This window comes from Macaca thibetana, chromosome 10 (assembly GCF_024542745.1).
Source record: "Macaca thibetana thibetana isolate TM-01 chromosome 10, ASM2454274v1, whole genome shotgun sequence".
Lineage (NCBI taxonomy): Eukaryota > Metazoa > Chordata > Mammalia > Primates > Cercopithecidae > Macaca > Macaca thibetana.
This window is the reverse complement of record NC_065587.1, coordinates 42,212,372-42,235,167: the sequence shown is the minus strand read 5'-3', so window position 1 is coordinate 42,235,167 and position 22,796 is coordinate 42,212,372. Positions and strand designations below refer to the sequence as shown.

General features: G+C 56.6%; 1 protein-coding gene across 2 annotated transcripts in view; it reads right to left on the bottom strand.

Moving 5' to 3' along the window:
* PMEPA1 (prostate transmembrane protein, androgen induced 1) overlaps positions 1-22,796 on the bottom strand; it is a 61,805-nt gene that overhangs the window by 4,263 nt on the left and 34,746 nt on the right. For both annotated transcript variants that reach the window (XM_050745613.1, XM_050745612.1), the window contains exons 2-3: positions 6,937-7,091; positions 397-450 (exon numbers count right to left, since the gene is read on the bottom strand). In XM_050745613.1, coding sequence (XP_050601570.1) covers positions 397-450; positions 6,937-7,091 — 209 coding nt within the window. The remainder of the gene's footprint in view (positions 1-396; positions 451-6,936; positions 7,092-22,796) is intronic.

The window sequence follows — 22,796 nt, the reverse complement described above, 5'->3', positions numbered from 1 at the left end:
GCGGCCTTCTCAGGTCGGTCGTCCAGAAGCGATCCTGAGCCTGGAGTTCTGCTGCATGGGACTTGGCTCTCTGGGGAGAGGGAGAGGGCGGCAGGGCTGGCGGGGGCAGGAGCCGACAGCCTGATCCCGCGGGGGGCCCTGGCCTGTGGGCAGCACTGCAGAGCTGCACCGCCTCCTCGAAACAGGGGCAGCGTCCGGGCTCCCGTGTGCAGAAAGCAGAGAGCTGGACTGCTCCCTCAGGGGCAGGGAGAAGATTATCTCGGGCAAGGAGGATCCCAGCAGCAAGGACACTGCAGAGAAGCGCGGAGGGGTGAGCCTTTAGCAGCCCACACTGCTTTCGGGGAGCAGCCCGGGGTGGGGTGGGGCTGTTGGAGGGGAGGCCGAGGGAGGTCTCACCTCTGGGATTCCGTTGCCTGACACTGTGCTCTCGGAGGGCCACAGGCATCCTTCCTGCATGGGAGGAAAGGTACAAGCAGGGTCAGTGGGGTGGGCAGGAGGGACAGCAAAGGATCAACCCAGATTCGACTCTTAGGCCTTTACCCTGGAATCAGCTCTTGAACCACCCACCTCTCTGCTTCCGCACCAGCTTCCCCAGCCCTGGCCCTGGACGCTTTTCCAGGACATGACCACAATCGCCTCCTCACTGATCCCTACGGTGCCCACTGCTGTCCCCCGAAAATCCAGCCTGACACTTTCCAAAACATACACCAACTCGTGAGGCCCCCTTCTCAAAGCCGGCCGTAGCTTCCCAGGGGCCTTAGTGGCTTCTCCTGAGGCTGAGCGTGGCCTCAGCCCCTCACCCCTGGCCCCACTCCCCTGGGCCTGGGCCCCCTGCTGGCTGTGTGACCTGCAGCAAGTTATTTAATGTCAATGCTGCAGTTTTTGTACCTGAATTATAGTACTTGCGATTAGAGTACTTGCCTCACTGAGTTGCTCAAGCACTTGCTGAATTTGAACATAAAATCCACCCGGAGTCCACGTGGCACTCAGGTAGCATGTGAATGTGCTGGGAGTCACCTCCAGACTCCCACCAGTCACACTCACTGGCCCCATGGGGCCCCAACAAGCTGAGCCTGAGCCGCAGGTCCTTTGCACGGCCGCCAGGCTGCACGGCCAGCTCCTGTCCACTTTTAGTTCCAGCGTCCCCTGCAGACCCGTAGAGACCAGCATGTAAAGGGCCTCTCGGGAACCTTGTCATCTGTTGATTCCCTTTCTAGCACCTGTCCTACCTTAATCATTGCTTCTATGCATTTATTTCTTTACGGTCTTTCTCTCCCTCGATCTAGTGAGCCCATTATTACTGATATCCCAGTTCACAGGTGAAAAACAGGAAAGTTGAGGAAAGTACTCAAGGCGGTTGCTCTGCCATAAAACAGTGATTCGGTCTCCGGCAAAGGAGGAGTGTGGTTCCACTGCGGTGCCAAGCTCTGGTCTGGGTGCAGGGGCACAGCTGCCACTTCATGAAGCTTATGCCATCTGCTCTGAGATTATAGCAGGGGCCTGGACCTCCTCCCAGGAAAATGAGACCCCATGCCAGGGCCAGTTCCTCTGAGTTTCCCCAAATCCCATGACAGTGAGCCCTGGGCCCGGGGAAAGGGATGTCTGTTACTTTTATAGCTTCATTGAAATATAACTGATATGCAAATAAATGGACATATTGAAAGCATACAATTTGGTAAGCTCGGGCATATATTTATACCAAGAACCTCTTACCACAATCAAGAGAATGAGTATGTCCATCACCTCAAAAGTTCCCTTGGGGCAGGTTTTTTGAGGGTTCCCAGATAGGATACCGCTCACCTGCAGCCTGGGTAGGAACAGCTAGAGGGCGGTAATTTCCCATATGGCCACTAGGAGGCTCTGTGGCCCTCAAAACTGTCCCATCAGAAACACTCCTACCCCTTAAGGAGGTCTTATCCTGCCTTGTCTCCTGATTTAGTGAATGGGCTCTGACATTCTTCAAGTTGCAAAGCCAGATCCACGGGATCATTCCTGACAGCTCCTCTCACCACCACCCTTGTTCCACCCACCCACCCTTGATCTCCTCTTACTTCTCCCTCTATTAAACAGTTCTATCCACCTCTCTCCCCAGCATCTGTGCCTAGTAGACAGCAAAGTCCTCTGGAACCAGCGCCTCCACGTGTACACATTCCATCTGCAGCCTGCAAAAATACAGATTCTGTAGCAGGAGGACTGGTGAGGCTACGTGTCTCACAATCTCCCAGAGGCTGCGAGCGCCGCTGGTCTTTGAGGTCCTTGAGGGGTCTTCCAGGGTCTCCTCCTCCACTCTTGCCCTTCCCCATGGCCCTTCCTCCTCACAGAAACGGGAACATCTCCCTCACATCCCCCACCCCACACCCTGTCACTCCACTGCTTAAACCCTTTGGGCCCCCCACTGCCTCCAGGAGAGAAAGTTCCAACCCCTTACTAAGACCCATGCCCCTGTAGATGTCCACGGCTGTAGTACAGCTGTTTACTTTAACGAGTTTTCCTATCTGTATAGCGGGCTGATGACAGCACCTGCAATGCATCGTACAGTGTGTTCTGTAAGGTGCCCGGGGAACACAGACTCTCACGTCTTGCCCTTGGATTTGAGCCCATTCTGGGCCTGGACCAATGGCCCCTTTCCTCCCTTTCCTGAAGAACTTTGACCTTCCCCTCATGCCTCTCGAAGGCGAAGACGTGCTAACCCCAGGCGAAGACATGCTAACCCCGGAGCTCTCCGTTAGCCCTCAGGCAGATCAGGCACCTCCTCCAGTCTCCTCCAGTCCCCTCCTGCACCAGAGTCTTTGTCCCTCTGCCCCTGGTAGCCTATTCATGGGTTTCACTCGCCGTACAGGAGCTGCTACCATTTCCCCAATGCCAGGCGCCGCGTGGTATGCAGTCAGTGAGGGCTCAGGTTGCTACTCGAGTGCGAAAGTTGCTGGGTGACCTGTGCAAGTCATGTTTGTGGAATTAAGTCCCAAAATGACCTGAGAAGTGGAGGGAGGGGGGCTCAGCTTCAGAATCATCTGGAACCTTCCCCAGCCTCTGGCTATGTCTGGCAGTCATCCCCAGGTGGAGGACAAGGACAGGTTCCAATCCTATAGCCACTGCTGACAAGCCCCCTGCTCCCAGCAATCTCCAACCACTCCTAGGCTGCAAGGGCTTGGGGTGGACTCCTCTTCTTGGAAGTGGGTACACCCAGTCCGCCTGCACCTTCCCCATCTAGAGGCTTCTAGACCAAGGGTCTGAAAACTGTTTCCATAAAGAGACAGAGAGCAAAATATTTTCTGCTTTGTGGGCCAGCGGGTCTCTGTCATACCACTGAACTTTGCTGCTACAGTCAAGCGCAGCTATGGGCAAACGCACTGGAAGAGACTTCATTCACACTTGGAGAAGACCTCAGTGACAAAACCAGGCAGCTGCAGTGAGCTGACGCTCAGGCAGCTCCTCCCAGACTTCTCCAGAGTCTTAACACCACGAGGCCAGAACGCAGCTCCCCATTCTTCCCCTGGAGTCCCCAGGCACAATCTTCCCATCCCAGGGGACGGGATGGCCTTCCATCGAACAGCGAGGACTCAGAGCTGTTTCTAAAGAGTGAAAGATGATTCTGGCCAGGACACAGCCCAGCACAAGGGGCCTGGGGGAATTCGGTATGTCCCGAGGCCATGGGAGTGGACGCAAGGTCTTTGGTTCCTGCTGCTGGCAGATGGTTGCACACTGGCCTGGCCACAGTCTTGTCCTTGCCCCTGGGAAATGGGCCCTTGGCAGGCTGGGTTCTCTCGGGAGCAGGAGACCCACACTGAGGACTGATTTGGGGATAAAGAGGACAAAGGGTCACCCCATCGAAGGCCTGAGTTCCTGGTCCGAGCAGGCCTTGGGCACGAAGACTGGGATTGCCTTTCTGGATAAACCTGAGGTATGGGCCAGTTGGTGGCTGGGCGGTCACTGCAGTGACGTTCTGCATCACGTCCCGGATACCCTCGGAGCAGCGCCAGGGTGGAAGCGCCATTCCTGGCCGAGGGGCTCGCCTGCACTGCAGCCTTACCCTCAGAGGGCAGATCCTTGCCCAGTGTCACACAGCAAGGAGGTGACAAGGCTGGGACCGGACCTCAGAGCTCAGGGTCTTACCCGAGATGGTGAGGCAGGTGGGTGGGGCACAAGCTCTTGTCTCCATACAGGCAAGAGGGGACCCCCAGGGTCACCCTGAAAAGGGGCTGAGGTCGGATAGTCATGCCAGGAGCAGAGCATGGGTGGGCTAGGGGGATGTAGACTGGGCCTGGGGCAGACAGGAGCTGTGTGTGGATCTCTATGGAAGGCCACAGGGCACAGGGACTCCTGTCTGGCAGGGGGTCCCCAGGGGAGCTGCCACATTCTGTTTTAGGCCTAGTAAGACTCTGTGTTTACCCAGCCAGGCACCCCAGGGGCTGTGCAGGTGGCTGGGTAGACAGTGGGAGGGGACTTTCTATTGGCCGCAGGTGTCCGAGAGCCAGGACAGAATTCTACCCCCTTCCTGGCAGCAGGATCCCAGGTGCTGTCTCCCACTCCACAACAGCGAGGCCCCTCCAGTCCGCCTCTGGGAAGGTACACTCTCCCCTAAGTGCATCCTCCCCATGACCACGGGCCGCACATGTGTAGCTTCTACCCACTGTGCAGATGCACACACTGAGGCTCCCAGGGGCAAGGTGAGCCCAGCCTGGAGTGTGTGCCCCTCCAAGGCTGGTGCCTTCTGGAATGTCCAGGGCACCGTCACTCCCCAGCATCTGAGGGAGGACAGAATAGGCTGTGGGCTCTTCAAACCAGCAGTGACAAGTAGTGTGGCCTCAGGCAAATGTTCCACCTCTCTCATTCCCAGTTTCTCCTCTGGAAAGTGGGGTGAACCCTTGAAGTCCCTGACGACATCCCTGGGCAGATGTAACCGGTGCTTGTTGTTGGAATGGTAGCAACAGCAAATAAACACGTAGGTGCTTGAGAGCAGGTCTGCAGTACGCCCTCCGGACAGCATGCTGGGATGCACAGTGGGTCCCGGGTCTGGGGAGCCTGGCATTCCCATCAGAGGTCCCACGGCTGATGCTCCTTGCCCTGGCAACCTGGTGACGCACTGAGGCTGAGGCCTGACGCAAGCAGAGGTGCCCAGACCTGCTGGCTCGGGACCATGGCCAATAGGCTCCTCAGCTGACTTGGCTCAGCCCAGGGACTCTGAGCACCGCCACCAACCCCAGGAGTCCCCGGAAGTGTGGAGGCCACACCCAGTGCTGCTTGTTCTGTGAGTCCTCCCCACACCTGGCGAGTCCCGGCTCAGAGATGTGCCGCAGCCCCGGGGCTGGCCACGTGCCACCTCCTCCCCGCAGTTCCCAGCCTGCTCTTTAAACAGCCGCTTCCCGCCCCACGTTGTTGAGTTACATATCCTGGGTGCAGAGATGGAAGCCATTCAGAGATTATCTCTGCGCCAGCCTTTGGTCCACCTGCGGAAGGATACCCAACGGCAGGGTTTCAGGCGGCCGACGTGGAGCCGGGAGTTCACCGTCAGAGGCAGGCAAGTTCCCACCCACCTGGAGCTGCCCTGTTTGCCCCTGACTTTGTGGAGGCTTGAAGGGGCAACTCTTGGGGTTTCCAGAACGCCCATCAATTCTCACAACTCTGAGAGATCAACACCCAGGACTGTAACGGAGAGCAGGGTCCCTCCTGAAGGGCTCTGTCCTCCTCACACTACCGCTCCCACTTCACCTGGTCCTTCGCAGCTCGGCCTCCAGAGCAGCTCGCCCCGGCTTCCCAGCCACAGCCCTCGGCTTCCTTCATCCATGCACCTGCTCTTGTCTGCACCCATCCAACTCACCAGCAGCACCCCCTGGGACTGGCTCACAGCCACTTCCCAAATGCAGGGGGAGTTCTGTGTACCCCATGTGTGTGCGCTGGGTAGAGATTGGTCGGGCAGATAGATGGATGGAAGTGCTTTTACAGCCAGTAGTGGCCGGACCCGTGCTCTGTACTAAAGCCCCATATCTCCGGGGAGGTGGACGTGACTGTCAGCCCATTTTACATGTGGGGGACCTGAAGCCCCATTTTGGGGATCAGGGACAGGTCTGAGGGCACGTGGCCAGTACTGGTGGAGCTGGGATTAAACTCGATCCCCAGGACCTGGTGTCCTGTTGCCTCTATGGCTCTCCACAGCACTGTGACCACATGACTAGATGTCAGCATAGCACAGGCGCGAGGGCAGGGCTGCCACCTCCCTTCCCTCTGGGTCAGGGCTGCAGGACTGCAGGCACCTTTCCCACCACTACCCCAGTGGGTGTGGAGCCAAATGCCGGCCCCTTGTCTCCACCATCCTGTTGCATCAGGCCTCTGTGTGGGCTCAGAACGCCTTCCTATGCTGCCTGCCCCAGGTGCCTCCCTGCTTTCAGTCTCATCCCTCTAGGTCTGTCTCCACTCAGCCCTGAGAGATGTGGGTCAGGGCAGGGGTCAGCTTGCACTGCTTGTGAGCCCAGCCCTGCCTCCCCAGCCGAGGGTTCCTCGCAGAGGCTCCCCCATCCCCCAGTGGTCACATCTCCCGCCGCATGGCGCTATCACCACCGGGTGTCTCCTCATCTCCCTCCTGGAACGTCAGCTCCGTGACAGCAAGGACCTGTGTGCTGCCCACTCCCGGGGCCTCGCAGAGCCTGGGACCCGAGGCTGCTAGAGAGTCAGCTGAGTGCGTGAGTGGATCACGAAGCCTCTTCCCAGCCCAGCTCTTCATTCCCCACGTTCCTCCAGCATCTCTGAGGCCCGCCTGGCGGGTGCTTTCCTCCCATTTCAGGGGAGGAAGCTGCTAGCAGGTGGGCTCCTCAGACCCTGTCTTCCTGTCCTGAATCTGTTTCCTGCAAACACCGCCATTGGATCCCGTTCGAGTTTTTACAAGGGGCGTCCCACTGCTGCTGGGGCCTCAGGCCACAGACAGGATGGTGGGGCACTTACTGAGGACAGGGCATCTTCTCTCCTCCGCCCCTGGCTGTGCCGGCTGATGAAGGACCGCGCAGACAGCTTGTAGTGGCTCAGCAGGCAGGTGATCACCACCACCATCACCATCATCACCACCACGATGATGATGATCTGAACAAACTCCAGCTCCGCTGTGGAGACAGAGAGGGACACGTGAGCGCCTGGACGCCCGCAGGCCGCTGTGCTCAGCGCTCAGCCCTTTTGAGCTTTTGTACCTGCCTAGGGGGACGAGAGTGCAACCCCGACTCAGGAAATCCCCCGCCACTGTCCTGGCAAGGTCACAGGCGATGCCTGAGGCTGGGGTACGCGCAGGGAAGCCGCTCTTATGGGGGAGGAAGGGGTACTGCTGGCTGGGAGAGCACCTCAAAGGAGTCCTGGGACCCAAACACCCCCTCTGTAGGGACTGACCCGAAGGAGGTAATGGGACAGGCAGGAGGAAGGCCCTGCTCTCTGCTGTCAGAGCCTCCTGGAGCTGTTCTGCGGATGCACGGCGTGATCTGACCGGCAGAAAGGGAGCCCTGCGCACTGGTTCCTGTCGCTGGGCAAAGGCTCAGGCAGATGGTCACAGACCTTCAGCTGTCTTAGGTGCCCAGGGAGAGAGCAGTTGGTAGGAGAAGGGGACCCGAGTGCGGAGAGAGGAAGTTGGCACCGAGTTCGGGGGTGGAGCTTTGTGGAATTAAATGAGGAGGAGCTACACGTGAATGTGTGTACACAAACCTATGCAAACCTGACATTCCTACATACACATCAACACCCCAACATACACACCCCAACACTCCTACACACACAATACACATGCCCCAACACTCCTACACATACAATACCCCAACACTCCTACACACACATCAACACCCCAACACACACACCCCAACACTCCTATACACACACCAACACAAATGACCCAACACTCCTACACACGCAACACCCCAACACTCCTACATTCAAGTTAACACCAACACACACCCAACACTCCTACACAAATAACACTCCAACACGTACCCCTAACACTCCTACACACACGTCAACACCAACACACATGCCCCAACACTACTACACACACGACCCAACCCTCCTACACACATACCAACACCCCAACACACACCCCTCAACAGTCCCACACACAAGTCAACATCCCAACACACACTTCCCAACAGACACAAACACAGTGCGCCACACGTACCCACACACATACACATCTATGCCACGACTCACAAATACACGCCATGCTCAACAGGACGGGGGTGTCAGGACCCTCCTCCTGGTGAAAAGGCCTCAGAAAACCCACATTCCAGATGGCTGCAGATGCTGCGATTCACATTTTCTAAGGTTGGTTTTTTTTTTTTTTGGTTTTTGATTTGTTTTTCCCCTAGAAGGCGGAAAAACCCTCAAGTGCTGGAATAGGAAGAAGGTTATTTTGATCCTGCCTGAGCCGGGCAGTTTCTGCTGACTCAAGCGGGTCTGTGCCGAAGCGGCCTCGGCAGCTGGCCGAGCACGGTGCCAGCAGAGCCCCCAGCAATGGGCAAGACGCCGGGTCCCTTGGAGGTGACATGGCAGAGTGGGCACCAGCCGGCAGCATCCAGGGCTAAAGCTCCTCCAGCTTCGCCCGGCCCAGGACACCCTGCCCAAGGTGTGCGGGAATGTGACTCCCAGACCCTGTCTGGCATGGGGGCAAGGAGGACTCCCCATGGCTCCCTGGCACTAACAAGCAATTAGCCAGGCTCCCTGGGGGCCCCAGTTCAAGCCCAGTGCCACTGACTCAGCTCCTCCTCCTCCCAGGACCGAGGAACCAAAGCTGGGGGAGGGGGATTGGGGTGGGCAGGTGTCAGGTGGGAACTGGAGAAACAGGCCGTACAGAGCCGATGCCAGGCGCTTGGGCCATCAGACGGCCCAGGCAAGCACACTCCAAACCCGGGAGGGCCAGCCGCCTCCTGCCACTGGCTTTGCTCTCCCCAGGGCAGGAAAGCAACCCATCCTAGGTGGGAATGTGACTGTCTGGGAAGCGGCAGATGCCTCTCCACAGAGAAGCACTCCCACATGTGTGTCCACTGCCACTCCTTGTTCCCCACCAGGTTTTCCAGCACTTCCCCGTCTCAGGCACTTTATGCATGTGCGCAACCGCTCAGGGCGCCCTTGTCTACACTGCCATTGAGCCCGTGTTGCTCACCTGGGGCCGTGTCTGCACCCAGGGAACATGTGGCAATGTCTGGAGACACTTTTGGTTGTCACAACTGGGGGGTGCTCCTGGCATGCAGTGGGTGGAGGCCGGGGCTGTGGTAACCGTCCTGCACCGACAGGACTGTCCCGCATGACAAAGAGTGATCCGAGCCAGTCAGTCGTGCTGCGGGCTGAGCACACACCTAAGAACAGGCGTTTTTATTATTATTCCCGTTTCACGGGTGAGGAGACACAGGCTCAGAAGTCCAAGCCCCTAGAGCTGGCGGGTAGCCCCACTAGGCAGCCGGCCTCTGCACCAGGAAATTCAGTCTGAGCCTAGGCCTGGGTTGGGGTTCCCAGGCGAGATGCGTCCCCATCTCACCCTGGTGAGGTCAGGAGGAAGAGGATGAACTAACCAAGGGCTTTGGTGAGGCTTTCCTGAGCCCCGAGAAGGCTGCGGCCCTGCCTGCTGGGAACTCAGGCCCCAAGCCCTGCGGCGCCTGTGGGATACCCGCATGTTCCTGGTCAGGAGAGATCAGGCTTCAGACCCAGGTCGCTGTGGCCACACCTCCTGTCTCCCCAGACAGGCAGGTCCAGGGCCGGGGCAGCCCGGCCTGATTCTGTAGGGCCCAGGTCCGTCTGTTAGCACTCAGGATAAAGCCGCATTCAGGGTACACACAGGGCTGGCTTTGTGCAACACCCACGCCCCCCCACCCCCGGGGCCTGCAATTCCCTGCCCCCCAACCCTGTGCACTCTTCACCCCAGTCCCCCTCCCCAGCTGTCTCCAGGGACCCTGCCCACACCAGCCCTGGAGGGAGGGAGGTGTGTGGCTGTCTTTGTCCCTGTCCCGGGCCCTGGCAGCCCGCAGGACCGCAAGACCCAGACAGCAGCGAGACAGTAGCTGGGGCTGCAGGGCCGGCGGGACGCAGGGGCAATGGGGGAGGCCCCTGCAGACTGAATGGGTGTGGACAAATCCTCATGGCTCTCCTGGCCCCGCCAGGCTCAGCCCCAGGGGCAGGCGGATCTGACTTCTGGATGCTTGTATCCACAGAGTGAGAAAAACGCTCCCAGAAATGAGCACCGGGCTCAGGAGGGCATCAAAGCGTCACCCTGGTCCCCGGGGCACCAACCCCCACTGAGTCACAGGCCCAAGAAAATTCACTCACACGGGGGAGGGGAGGGAAAAACTCTCCAGAAAAGAGGAACTACGACTGACTGCTGGCGAGACCTGGTGGGCCAAGGGCCCGGAGCCAGGCTCTCGGGGGCACGCTTTGAGTCCATCACAGTCACCCTGTGTCAGCGGGGGACAGTGGGCAGCAGCATGTGCGGGGGGCACGTGCTCAGCGCGTAATGCTCCCTGGAGGTGGACCCGGACACACGGGGTGCTCACTTCCACCCCGGCTCCACCAGAACAAGGGTGGCCCAAACCCATCCACCCTCAAAGAGCCGACCTGCGCTGGAATCGCAGAGGGAGCATCTAATGGGAGACCCTGGAGGGCTCCCTGTAAGGTGGGCACTGAGACTTTTGGTGCAGGGCATGGAGGGAGAGGCAGAGGAGGGCACAGGCAGAGGGTGTAGGTGAGCAGAGGCTGGAAGTTGGATCCTCCTGGATGCCCCTGGACATGATGCCCAGACATGGAGGTGCTGAGGGGGGCAAGAAAGGTGCCCCAGCCAGCAGCTGGGTCACCCCCACCCATCAGTAAGGGAACACCCTGGGCTGAGTATTCTGGCCAAGGAGACCCCGAGATCTCCATCCAGCTCCAGTCAAGCCCCACCGGCCTGGATGCTGTGCGGGAGGAAGGCTGGTCAGGCACAGCAGCATCAGGGCCCACAAACAGGTCCAGTGAAAACCACCCCGGGCATGGGGTGAGGGGGAACCTCCCATGCACTTTTGCACCCCTGGTGCTGCTTCCAGGGGACGCTCAGCTTTAGGGGACAGGAGCACACTTCTCTGGAGAGTGGACCATGCAGTGCCTGCTGGTGAGGTCGGTCACAAACTGGAGAGCCAACGGCATGTGCACCAACCATCCCTGGCCCCAGCCGTGTTCCCACCTGGCATTACAGGAGCAGGGCTGTGGGCGGCCACCCTCTCCACAGGTCTGGTCCCAGGACCCACCTGGCCTGGGGCAGCCATGCCCTGACACTGCCGCTTCCCCACCCCACACTACCCCGGGATGCCTGAGACTCAGCATACGGGCCTCTAAGGTGCACTCCAGGGCTCACTGCAGGCCGAGTTCATCAAGCATGGGATCCCTCCTCCAACACATCTCTCTGGGCAGGCACTGTGAATCCACCAGCAAAGACCCCCTGGGGGAGAGAAAGGTGCCTCCCCACAAGGGCCTCGGAGTCAAGTGCAAAACATGATGTGTGCATGAAGCGGCACCAATGTAAACATGGCTCTCCACCCATGGCAGCTCACAGAATCCTCCTGTGCACCTGTATTTGTCCCGAGGAGTGCAGGGAGGCTGGTGGGGCCCATTCCCAGTCGCAGCTTGAGAGCCGGACTCTCAGGATCAGATGCCTCGCGGGCAAGGGAAGGAACCCCAGCGGGACTGCCAACAAGAGGTGGAAGGAGAGGTGGCCCGGGGCGGCCACATCCCTCCCTCTCTCCAGAGGACCTTGGAGCCAGCTGTGAAGTTGTAGTCCTTTAAGGCTGGAACCTCATTCAAGAGTTTTAAAAGGGCCAAGCAGGCCACACCCAAGGCATCTGCAGGGCGGGCGGCTTCAGGATTTCTGGCCAAGAGTTGGGCCCCAGGTCACTCAGTGACTACCAGCAGATATGGAGCCACACCAATCCTGCCTCAGTTTCCCTAATCTGACAGACTGCCCCTTTACCAAGGCATAGGCAAAGACATCCCAGGTCAGATGCCCAGTATGACACCAGGCGTGGGTCCTACCGCTGTCCCTGACCTAGGCTCAACTCTGTCATGACCACAGGACTCACTGCCAAGCAGTCATGGACCACAAGGGACAGAGCAGGAGAGGGCAGGTGGTCTGGTTCATACCCAAACTCACTGTAGTCACTGTAAGTATTGTCATGATTCTAACACATGACCCGGGGCCACTGAGCTGAGCCTCCCCAGTTTAGGTACCATGCCCATTTTGCAGATGGAGAAACTAAGGCTTAGGGAGAAGTAGCCCTAGATGATGCAACTAGGAGCAGAGTTGAGACTTGAACCCAGAGCCGTCATATAGGAACTCAAAAGGGGGAAGGGTTTCATTCTCCTGCTAAATTTTCCTAGCTTGCCCACGGCATTAGTCCGCCCACCCCTGCCCCGAGAATCTGAGGATGTGGTCCTCGTGCATCCATTGTCTGTGTGATGCTGTACGCATCTAACTCTGTGAGCAGAAGTTACCTCATCTGTAAAAAACAGAACCAACCAGGGGCAGGGGTGAAATAATGGATGCAAGAGCTCAGAACAGGGCAGAACACAGCACACTCCACTGTCACCATTGTCACAATTACTGACACTCCTCTGGGGACAAAAAGCATCCCTCGTCCCCATGATGCTCCCTGGAAATGCTGAGGTTTGCCAGCCTGCAGAGTATAAGCCTGCTCAGCCCGGTGTTCCCTGACTGGCTTCTGTCCCCAAGGTGGGAGATTTGAGCTCGAGTCAGTCCCAAAAGGTCACCCAGGATGGTGGCTGGACCCAAGGTCTCCTGGGAGCTAACAGGCGCTGGACCCCGCTCCAAGAGCCCACCGTGGGAACAGAAGCTGCTGGGAAGGAGAAACATCCCGTCGCTCTCAATTCATTCCGGGCATCAAGCCTGTTATGGTCACTTGGAGGGCTGGGGGGCTCCTGCCGTTTTTCTTCATAATTTTTCCCTTGGGGAGAGTGGTGAATGCGGCAGGCTCTTGGGGGTGACCAAGCCCATCTTCCACACACAAAATAAGGTCACTCTAATTTAGTTTAGTGTCCTCTTTCCTTGTGAATAATTTCACATTAACAGGTTCATGTGCCTTGCTGGAGAGGCCCCATCCTCCTTTTCGTGGTCTCCTCCAGAGACAGGCGCAGTCCCTCTGGGAGGTGCGGGCACAGCTCTGCCTCTGTCCTGGTTCGTCCTACACTGGCAAGGCAGGAACCGTGAGCTGGCCGCTCCCTAGATGCCAGGCAGGGGGGCCAAACCCTTTACGCACGTTGTCCGATTGAATTCTCACTGTCGTTCTGTGAAGTCGGTGCTCACAGGACCTCCACTTTGCAGAAGAGGAGGCTGAGGCTGGGAGAGGTGAGGCAACCGCCAAAGACCACACAGTGCAGGGCTCAGCACTGAGTTCCTGTCACCCCAAAGCCTGAGTGTGCCCGACCCCCAGCAGTCCTGAGTGTGATTATCCCAGAATGTCAGAAACAGCGGGAGATCGAGCCAAGGGCTTGTGTTGAATGTGATTAATCTTGGGGTCAATGACAATTGTCTGGTGTGTCGCCTCCAGCGACAGTCCATGAAGCTGGTATTTATGGCCTGTGGTGCCCACCTCCCCGCCAGCGCAGAGCAAAATCCGGATGGTGAAGAAGGAAGCAGGTGCCAGGAGTTCTGGGCACCTGCCATGGCATAACATAGACGCTGACAGCTGCCCTCTCCTCTGCCACTTCCTGTGTGCCAAGCCCCTCACCACGAAAGACTTCACCTGTCTCTGAGTTTTTCATGGCAAGCCCCAAGGGGCAGCACTGGACCCAGTTACAGGCGAGGGGACGGGCCAGGCCTGCTAAACCCCACGTCCGGGGCTTCCGAGTCCCTTGCCTCCTCTCTCTGGGCGCCCTCAGTGGGGGAACAGCCTGTGACCCTCTCTCATAATGCAGTCCTGAAAACACATCGGTTTACAAAGGAAGCCACTTATATGAATAGTTTCCAAACTCCGAAGCGGACTTGTGACACGGGAATGACACACAGGATGGCACGTGTGCGACACAGAAGTATCATCGCATTAAATGACCTCGCAGTGGACACCCACAGGGTCCAGAGCTGGAAGGCCTGTAAGGGACACGGACCTGTGGAGGGAAGCCAGTGGCTCCCACCTCCAGCTGTGTCTTTGGTGCAGTCCAGGTGACGATGGTCAGGTGCCTGCATTTGGGATCCAAGGGGACCCCACCTTTCAGTTAGAGCTCAGGTAAGGCAAAGACACAATTCTTTCCCTTCCAAGTTTCTGGACCTCTGTTCTTGGGGACAGAGCCTGGACCTGAACTGAGGGCAGAGCAGGGGTCTCAGGGTTCGGATCCCTGTTTGGACGTTTCGTGGCTGTAAATGGGGCGGGGGTTGCTGGAGAATGTGTTAATGTGCAAGAAGAACCTGCCCAGCCCACGGGGGCACGGGTGGGGGTGCGGCAGCGACTGAGTTTCTCAGAAATAACGGGGGCGACACCGGGGTGCTGGGGCTCATTTCTCTCTCCTCAGCTGGGGAGCTGGGAGCAGAGTCCACCTGGTTCCTGTCGGCTCCATGGAGGTTTCCAGACCAGACGACCCCCCTCCACAGCCACCCCCACAGTCTGTCCCAGGGGAGGGGCAGCTGGCGTCCTTCCTGGTTAACAAGCAGCCCGTGCATGCGGCCCTGTCTGGCCTCCTGGCCGCACACCGAGGAATTAGGAATTGGCGCTGTCTGAAATTTATGAAAATCTAATCTTGTTAGGCCTGCCTGGATGAGACCGGCCTGGCAGGGCCTCATTGTCATTCTGCAGAACCCCAGCGGCCCTGGGGTTCCAGCCCCTTCATTTACTGTACCCTCCCCCACCCACCCCCACTACATTTGAATGGGAACCCACCTCCCTGCCCCCCCACCCCAGCCCCCCAAATTTTAAGTACAATCAAACCAGCCGTCAAAGGAATAACTTTCTGATCGCTCCTGGTGCCATTTCAAACACCCCCGACGGCACGTCTGTTTCTTAGGGTAAGACCTTTTATGGATAAAAAAATTTGCTCTTTCTCTTGAGGTTTGGGGGGCGGGCGGCAAATCTAGGCCGGTTCTCTCGTTTTTAAAACCAGACTGTACTGCTTTCAGAGTGCTTGTTCTGTGGCAAGCACACGGCTGAGCGCCTGGCTCCTGGACAGGTGAACCTGGGACACTGTCCCATGTCGGGGAGGGACGCTGAGAAGGGAGAAGTCACATGGTCAGCAAGGGTGGGGACTGGGGCCCACATAAGGGCCTGCACTGGCTCCCTGCCCTGCTGTTCTTGGTAGAATCTTAGGATAGAGGTTAAGAGCATGCAGCTTGCACCCAGTGGTCCTGGGCTCAAGTCCTTGCATTGCCATTTGCTGTGACCTTAAGTAAATCTCCCCATACCCTCATCTGAGAAGAAAATGGAGAGATAACTAAGTCCCCTGTACACAAGGCTGTAGCAAGAACTACTTGAGTTAACCTCCCAGATGGAACCTCTTGAGTCAAGAGCTCCAAGCTCTGGGCTAGGCTCCTCCTCTGCCTGTCCCCTCTCCCCACAAGCCATGAGCTGCAGGCATCCAAACTCACAGTGGGCGGAGAAGGTTCCCTTAAGCGGGCCCCGTCCAGCACCTTCACTTATGTGCAGTGTAAGCTGGAGCCCCTCTGCAGAGTGAAACAGCAACCTCTGGACATTTTCGGGGGTGAACCTTTGCTCCGGCATATCGACAGCTGGGAGCTCATCACCCATTTCCAGTTCCCCCGGGCTCCTCCCCCATGTGCTCTGTTCCAGTCACCTGTTTTCTGTTCTATAAAACACCATGCATGACCCCCCCTCAGGACCCTGGCACGTGCTGTTCCTCCTGCTTGGAATGATTTTCCCTCAATATCTGCATGGTTTGCTCCCTTTGTTGCCTTGATCCCGGCTCCCACGTCCCTGTCTTGGACTAAAACAGCCCTCTACCCTGCAGCCTCCAGGACCCCCATCCCTGTGCCCGCTTTACTGATCTCTGCAGTCCTGATCTGGAATCTGTATATGACCCACCCAACACTGCACTCTCTGCCTCTCCCCTCTGGAATATCAGTGACACAGAGCGAACTCATTCTCTGTGGTGTCCTCAGCACCTAGAATGGTGCCGTCTCCAAGGCAGGCACGCAGTGACTACATTGAATAAAAAAGCACATTGATTTTTTTTTAATTTTTTTTTGAGATAGAGTCTTGCTCTGTCGCCCATGCTGGAGCGCAGTGGCACAATCTCAACTCACTGCAACCTCCACCTCCAGGTCAAGCAATTCTTGTGCCTCAGCCTCCCAAATAGCTGGGACTACAGGCACCCGCCAACACGCCCAGCTATTTTTGTATTTTTCGTACAGATGGGGTTTCACCATGTTGGCCAGGCTGGTCTTGAACTCCTGACCTCAAGTGATCCACCACCTCGGCCTCCAAAAGTGCTGGGATTACAGGCATGAGCCGCCGCGCCCGGCCCGAAACATTTATTCTGGTGTGCACAGATGAGTGTGCACGAAGGCCCCCTGCAGGTTTGCACAAAGGTCACAATCACCCGGGAACCACTGAAATGTCCCCGGCAGGGCTGACAGCACCCTGGGAAGCACAGCCACCGGTCAGTCTGTGTCCTCACAGGATGAGCCCAAACTGGGTTAGAAAAGAACAACAAATACAGTTTTAAAAATACAGGTGAAATCTTCTGATACACACCTGTATTAATGAGTGACTGTCCATGTCTGCATAGACCAGGAACCAGCAGGGCATGCATGAAACTGCCAGCTGTGGGTCCCTCAAGGAGGGACCACAGACAGCAGGGGACATCCCCTTCCATGTAACATACTTCTGCGTCTCAGCATTTTAGGGCACATATAATTATATTTATAGTAAAAGAGGGAAAAAAAAAGATCTGAGAAGCATCTGTCAGTATCCAAAACAGACAGCTGCTCCCATAATGAGGTTTCCCAGGTGGTCTCTGCGGAGGTGCCGTCACCCTGGGCTGACAAGGGCTGCTGGCAGAGGGGCTCGGAATTAGGGTGGGAAGGCCGGACAGCCTCTGCCTGACCCTAACAGCACAGATACTGCACTGGGAATGGGTAGGGCAGGGAGGGGCACCTGACCACCCCCCACGTGCCCCTGGCTGAGGACCCCAAGGTGACGTCCAGGTACCAGTCATCTCAGCTCCCCAGGCCTTCCCTCTCCTGGCCTGGAGGTAGGAGTGGGGTGGGGTGGCAGTACATGGAGCCAGGCATGCAGGCTGCCCTGTGACACGCACGGGTCCACTGTCTCTCCTTCACCGGGCCACTCCAGGGAGGAAGGCGTCTTCGCTGGGCCTCCGTGGTGCGGCACAGCAAATGGGCTGGCAGATGACGGTTCTGAGGGTGCGGTCTCACCACCCTGCCTCAAGCCCCAGGATCCACACTCATGCCCGCTGTCTACAGACCACTTCCACCTTTTCCTCACGTGGCCGACTAGCCACAATCTTTCCTCCCTCCCTCTAACCTCCCTCCCTCCTAGGTGCCAGGATCAAGGCTGACACGCCTGACAAGCCTCCACCCTCAGGTCGCATGCACACCTGCGATGCCCTGTTGGCCTGGTTCCTCTCCTTCCAGGCTCCCACACTAACTCCCACTCCGCCCCCTGCCCTATGGCCTGAGCCTCTCAGGCCGGGTGTGCCTGACTCAGGGTTGGATTCCGTCCCCAGCCAGCACAGACCCAAGAGAGATTTCAGAGATCAATAAATGGCACATACCTGGCCTGTGTGTGCTTCTCCTTTCACTGGTACCCTGTTCTAGTTTGTAAAGGGCCACTCAGTTTAGGGGTGAGCTGCCTTTTTATACGACACAGGGAGAACTGTGCAGAACGCCATTCATTTCTGAAGCTTTGGGAGTTTCTGAGCAACACAGAGAAACACATTCTTCCCCGCCGCTCCCCCAGCCCCCAAATGGTGTCCCGAGTCATTGCGCAGGAGGTGGATGCAGCTGCGGCCGTGGGTGAGCCCTGGGTCTGAAAGTGCGTTTGGGGAACAGGAAAGTAAATGGTACCTAGAATCATTTTAGAACCTGATGATTTTGGAATACTCCTTCAATAAGAAAAGACAAAGCTGTGCCTTTTATCCTTCTTGCTATTATCCAAATGGAAAGAACTAATGGGATTTTTGTTTCTATTGTCACTGACATCGAACACCTTTAAACATCCACTGTCAGCAAAATATCAATCACCGTTTGAAGTTATTGGCAGAATGGAGTGAATTCACCGTGAGCGAGCAGTCAGTGGACATGTCGGAGGTGCGTAACATGCGGAAGTTATTTAAAACAAACCAAATGTGTTTGTTAATTCAGGAGAGTGGACGACAAATGGGGAATGGGTGGGCGTGGGTGAGTGAGTCTGTGGTGGTGTTGATGGCCACAGCCGCCTTGGAGGATATTGAGCAGTGCCTGTCAACATTACACATGCACTTGACCTTTCAACCCAGCAAGTTCAACTTCCAGAATCATATCCAATGGAAAAATTCACAGAAGGGCCCAAAACGTATATATAGATATACACAAAACAGATATATACATATACACACATATATATATCCTTGTTCATATATATATATATATAGGATATCATTGCATGGGGTGTTTTTTAAATGATCAACCAGAGACCATCTAAATGCCACCAAATACACCTTGGTACATCACATTATGGGATGATGAGGCCATTAAAACAGATGACAGAAATTTACGCTGAGCTCTGAGCAGCGGACTCTGAGCTTGGAGCTGGATCATCTCTGTTGTGGGGCCGTCCTATGCGCAGCAGGGTGTTCAGCAGCAACCTGGACTCCGCCCACTAGAGGGTAGAAGCACCGTCACCCCCCCATTGCCACACTCAAAAATGTCTCCAGGCATTGCCAAACGCCCCCCGTGGGGCAAATCGCCCCTGACTAGGCCCTTTCGGTCCACTGTCTGGTTCCCAGGAACTGAATCCAATGCAGTCAGATAATGGATGGATGCTGGCAATTACTGTGGGGCAGTAATAATGAAACTGAAACGGTAAATAAAATATGGATCCAGTTTTACAGCAAAAATGAGGATAAAAATTAAATTGTTCATGATGACTTCTAGATGAGTGGGCTATCCCTTTTACTTTTTTGTATTCGTAAATTGTTTACATTTTTATAACAGGCATGACACTTTTAATTTTTTCAACCATAACAACATACCAGAAAGACTCTCGCACGTGCACGTGTGTGCCTGCATGCACTCACATGTGTGTTTCCAACCGGCCGGCAGTGACGCACGTATGCCCTCGCCACTCGGCAAGCACCTCGTGCTCCTTGGGAACCAGCAGATGTTTCTCTCAATTACTGATTTTCAAGAGCCTGGTGTTTCCTGACATGAGCCAGGACGGCGGGCGGCGCCCGGGGGAGGGGAAGTGAACCGGGGCTCCGTTTCCAAGCCTCTTGGACAAAAAGCGAAGCCCCTGGATCAGGAAGCACAATGCAGCCGGTATTTAGCTGCTTCTCAATAGTGCCTCATTCAATCCCTGGGGCCTCATTGATGCCCGCCGCGTGCTGGACAGCCTCTAAGGGTCAGCCGGTGACGGGCACCGTCTGGAGGGGTCTCGGCGCTAACCCGGGGTGGCTCTGCCTTTCGGGAGCAAGAGGGGCCCAGCTGTTCTTGGTCTCCCCTGGGGCAGAGGCAGGGAGGCGGGCGGATGGGCAAGGTCAGAGTCAGGTTGGAGGAAGCAGTGAGGGTCTGGGCAGGCCCCTTGCACCATCGGGCTCCCAGGAGTTGAATTCAATTCAGTAAACACTCAGCAGTGTAGCTTAGTGGTTAACGGGAACCCTGACGCTGCCCTACCTGGATCCAACCCCCAGCTCTCCCCATGGCCAAACACGGGACATCAGGAAGTGATTCATTCACTCTCTGTGCCTCGGTTTCCACATCTGGAAAAGCAGGATAACATTAGCACCCATGCATGGGTTGCTGTGTGGATGCAGTGAAGAGCCATTACATGCAATGAACGGCACCTGGTGCACACTTAGGTGCGCAGTATCAGCCGCCAGTAAGAGGGCTGCTTGCCGAGCCCAACATACCGGTTCTCCTGGGGCCCCGCCCTGACTTCACCAATTGCCCCTGACTGTGGTCCATGCCTCTCGGCCGCCAGCACCCTGGCCGCCCTGGGAGCAGAAGGCCCGCCTTCCTGGGGCCACACCTTTGCCCAGGCTGGCCCACCTGCCTGGGGTGCCCGCCCTCCTCCTGCTGCCCATTCTCAGTGGCCCGCGTCTACCCCATTTCCAACGGCCCAGCCCCTGCAGCCACTTCCTTCTCTGGCTGTCTCTGGCGGTTTTAAACTCTCCCATGTGGTGGTTAATTTTGTAAATACCACCCAAGACATCTGCTATGACTTCTAAGAAAATGTCTAAGTCATGACTTAGCCTTTCCTCGGTCTATGTCTTGCTGCCATCGTTGGTCTGGCCACTCTGTCAGATGCAATCGCCTCGTCCTGCAGCCTCCTCAAAGCTGGCATAAGCCTGGCACGCAGGAGTCCTCCGGTCCAGTCTCTAACTGGTAGACTCCTCTTTAACCCTCAAAGCCCAGGGCTGGTCGCCTGAGAACTGCCACATCCTGCATAGTCGTAGTAACTACTGTGGTATCAAGCGCACGCCACCACCATGTGGGACCCCCAGCTACAAGGAAGAGAGTGTCCCATCACGAGTGTCCCTTCACCAGTGTCCCTGGCACCTGGTCCACAGGCAGCAAAAAGACCCACAGCCAGTCAACACACGATCAGCCAAGCTACTACCTCCAGAGCAGTACAGGGGCTCAAGGTGTGAACCTGGATGTGGCATACACCTGCACACCAGTCCGCACCCTGCTACCTGCTACCTCAGTGCTACCCTTCCCTCTCTGGGCTTGTTTTCCCACCTTCAGATCCCATGAGCAAATGGGGCCTCACTCATGCAACCAACATGAGAGTTCCATAGTAAATGCCTCTCCCTTGGCCGACAAGTGGTAGCCACTATTGGGTTGTTGCTAATAGTAACATTATAGAGGTGGCCATTCCCACCTCCCTTCTCAAACCCCCTGTTTGGAGCAGAAAGCAAAGGACCTTGTGTTATAAACCTCTGTGCCCCTCCAACATATATTGAAGCCCTGACCCCTGGTGTGGCTGCATTTGAAGATGGAGCCTCTACGGAAGTAATTAAGGTTAAAAGAGGTCATAAGGGTGGGGCCCTGAACCAACAGGATTAGTGAACTGATAAGAAGAGACAGCACAGAGCTTGTTCTCTCCCCCCTCCCTCCATGTGCTGGCACCAAGGAACTGCCATGTGAGGACGCAGCCAGGAGGTGGCCATCTACAAGTCACAAAGCAGCTCTCACCAGAACCCAAACTTGCTGGCCCCTTGATCTTGGACTTCTTGACCTCCAGAACTGCAGGAAAACAAATGTCTACTGTCTAAGCCACACAGTCTAGGGTTATTTTATTACAGTGACCTGAACAGAATAATACACCTTGTGTAGACAGAGGGGGCCGAATGGGAAAGGAGCTGCAAGGTGAGGAGGCAGTACCCCTGCCCTGGACGATGGACTTGCAGAGTCCCAGCTGCACCCCTTTGGGACAGAATATCAGCAACCTGCCCTCTGTCTCCATGCAGGGATGCCCAGGGGGGTGTCTGATTTTATTTTCCATGAAAGACATTTTCTTCTGTCATCTAAATCTATCCTCAGGCCCTTTCCCTTCCTATTTCCTCACTGCGGCAGCGCATATATTTATCATGCCTCTGCTATATGCCAGGCCGTGCACAAGGGCTGAGGATTCACGATGACTGAGGCCAGGCCCCAGGAGCCAGGGCATGCAAATTCTACTACGATCTGTCCTCTCTGGAGCAGAGCAATTTGATTCTGTACTCTGGAAATCAGGCTGGACTTCTATCTGGAGAGACGAATGTGGACATATGAGGAATAGCTTGGACCCTTCTAAAGCCGTTCTGACCACAGTGAACGTGCAGCAGGTACAGTGAGTTCCTGCTGTGCTTCATGTCCCGTATGAAGGGGTTTCTGTCATCTCATTTACTTTTCTCAGCAGCTTCCCAAGAAGTACGCTTCTCTTATTATCATCCCATTTTCGTGATAAGGAATCTGAGGCTCAGAGAGGTGCAACAATGTCAGCGCCCATCCCGCTCCCATGCCCAGAAAAGTCACAGAAGTTCAGGTGGGCGGGTCAGACTTTCCCTGTGCCTGGGACACGGAGCCCGGTGCTGTGACAGCTGTTCTCACTCGTCACAAGAGTGGACAACAAACTCAAAACAAAGTACCCACCCTGGAAAGCAGCCTCTAGTAGCCCCGACCTCTCCACCAGCAGCAAAGGCCTGAGTCCGTCGGGAGCCCCACTGAGCTGGAAGGTCACTGCCATCAGGACCCACGTGTCCCCCGACCATGCCAACTTGCTGACCCTGGCCTGGAGCTTGGCTCGTCACCTTCATGTGTGGCTCAGAGGCCCAGGAAGACCCCTGGCCCACAGGCGGGACACTCCTTGCTACAAGTGTTTTCCGGTTTGGGAGAGGAGGGTCTGGGAAATGCTGCTGGCCCCGGAATGGGCCGCTGGGCCCTGCAGCAGCCTGAGGAGGGAAGGAGCTCAGGTGGGAAGGGCGACCTCGCTAGAGGCGGGGCTCCGGGGCAGCAAACGTGTGTCCAAGGGCGTCTGTGTGTCTGCTTCCCACCTTCGATTGTTTGGGGGTGTGTCCTTTCCGCTGGGACGTCCGTCCGTCTGTCTGTCTGTCTCCGGTGTGTGACTGTCTGGGGTCTAAATCCGTTGAGTCTT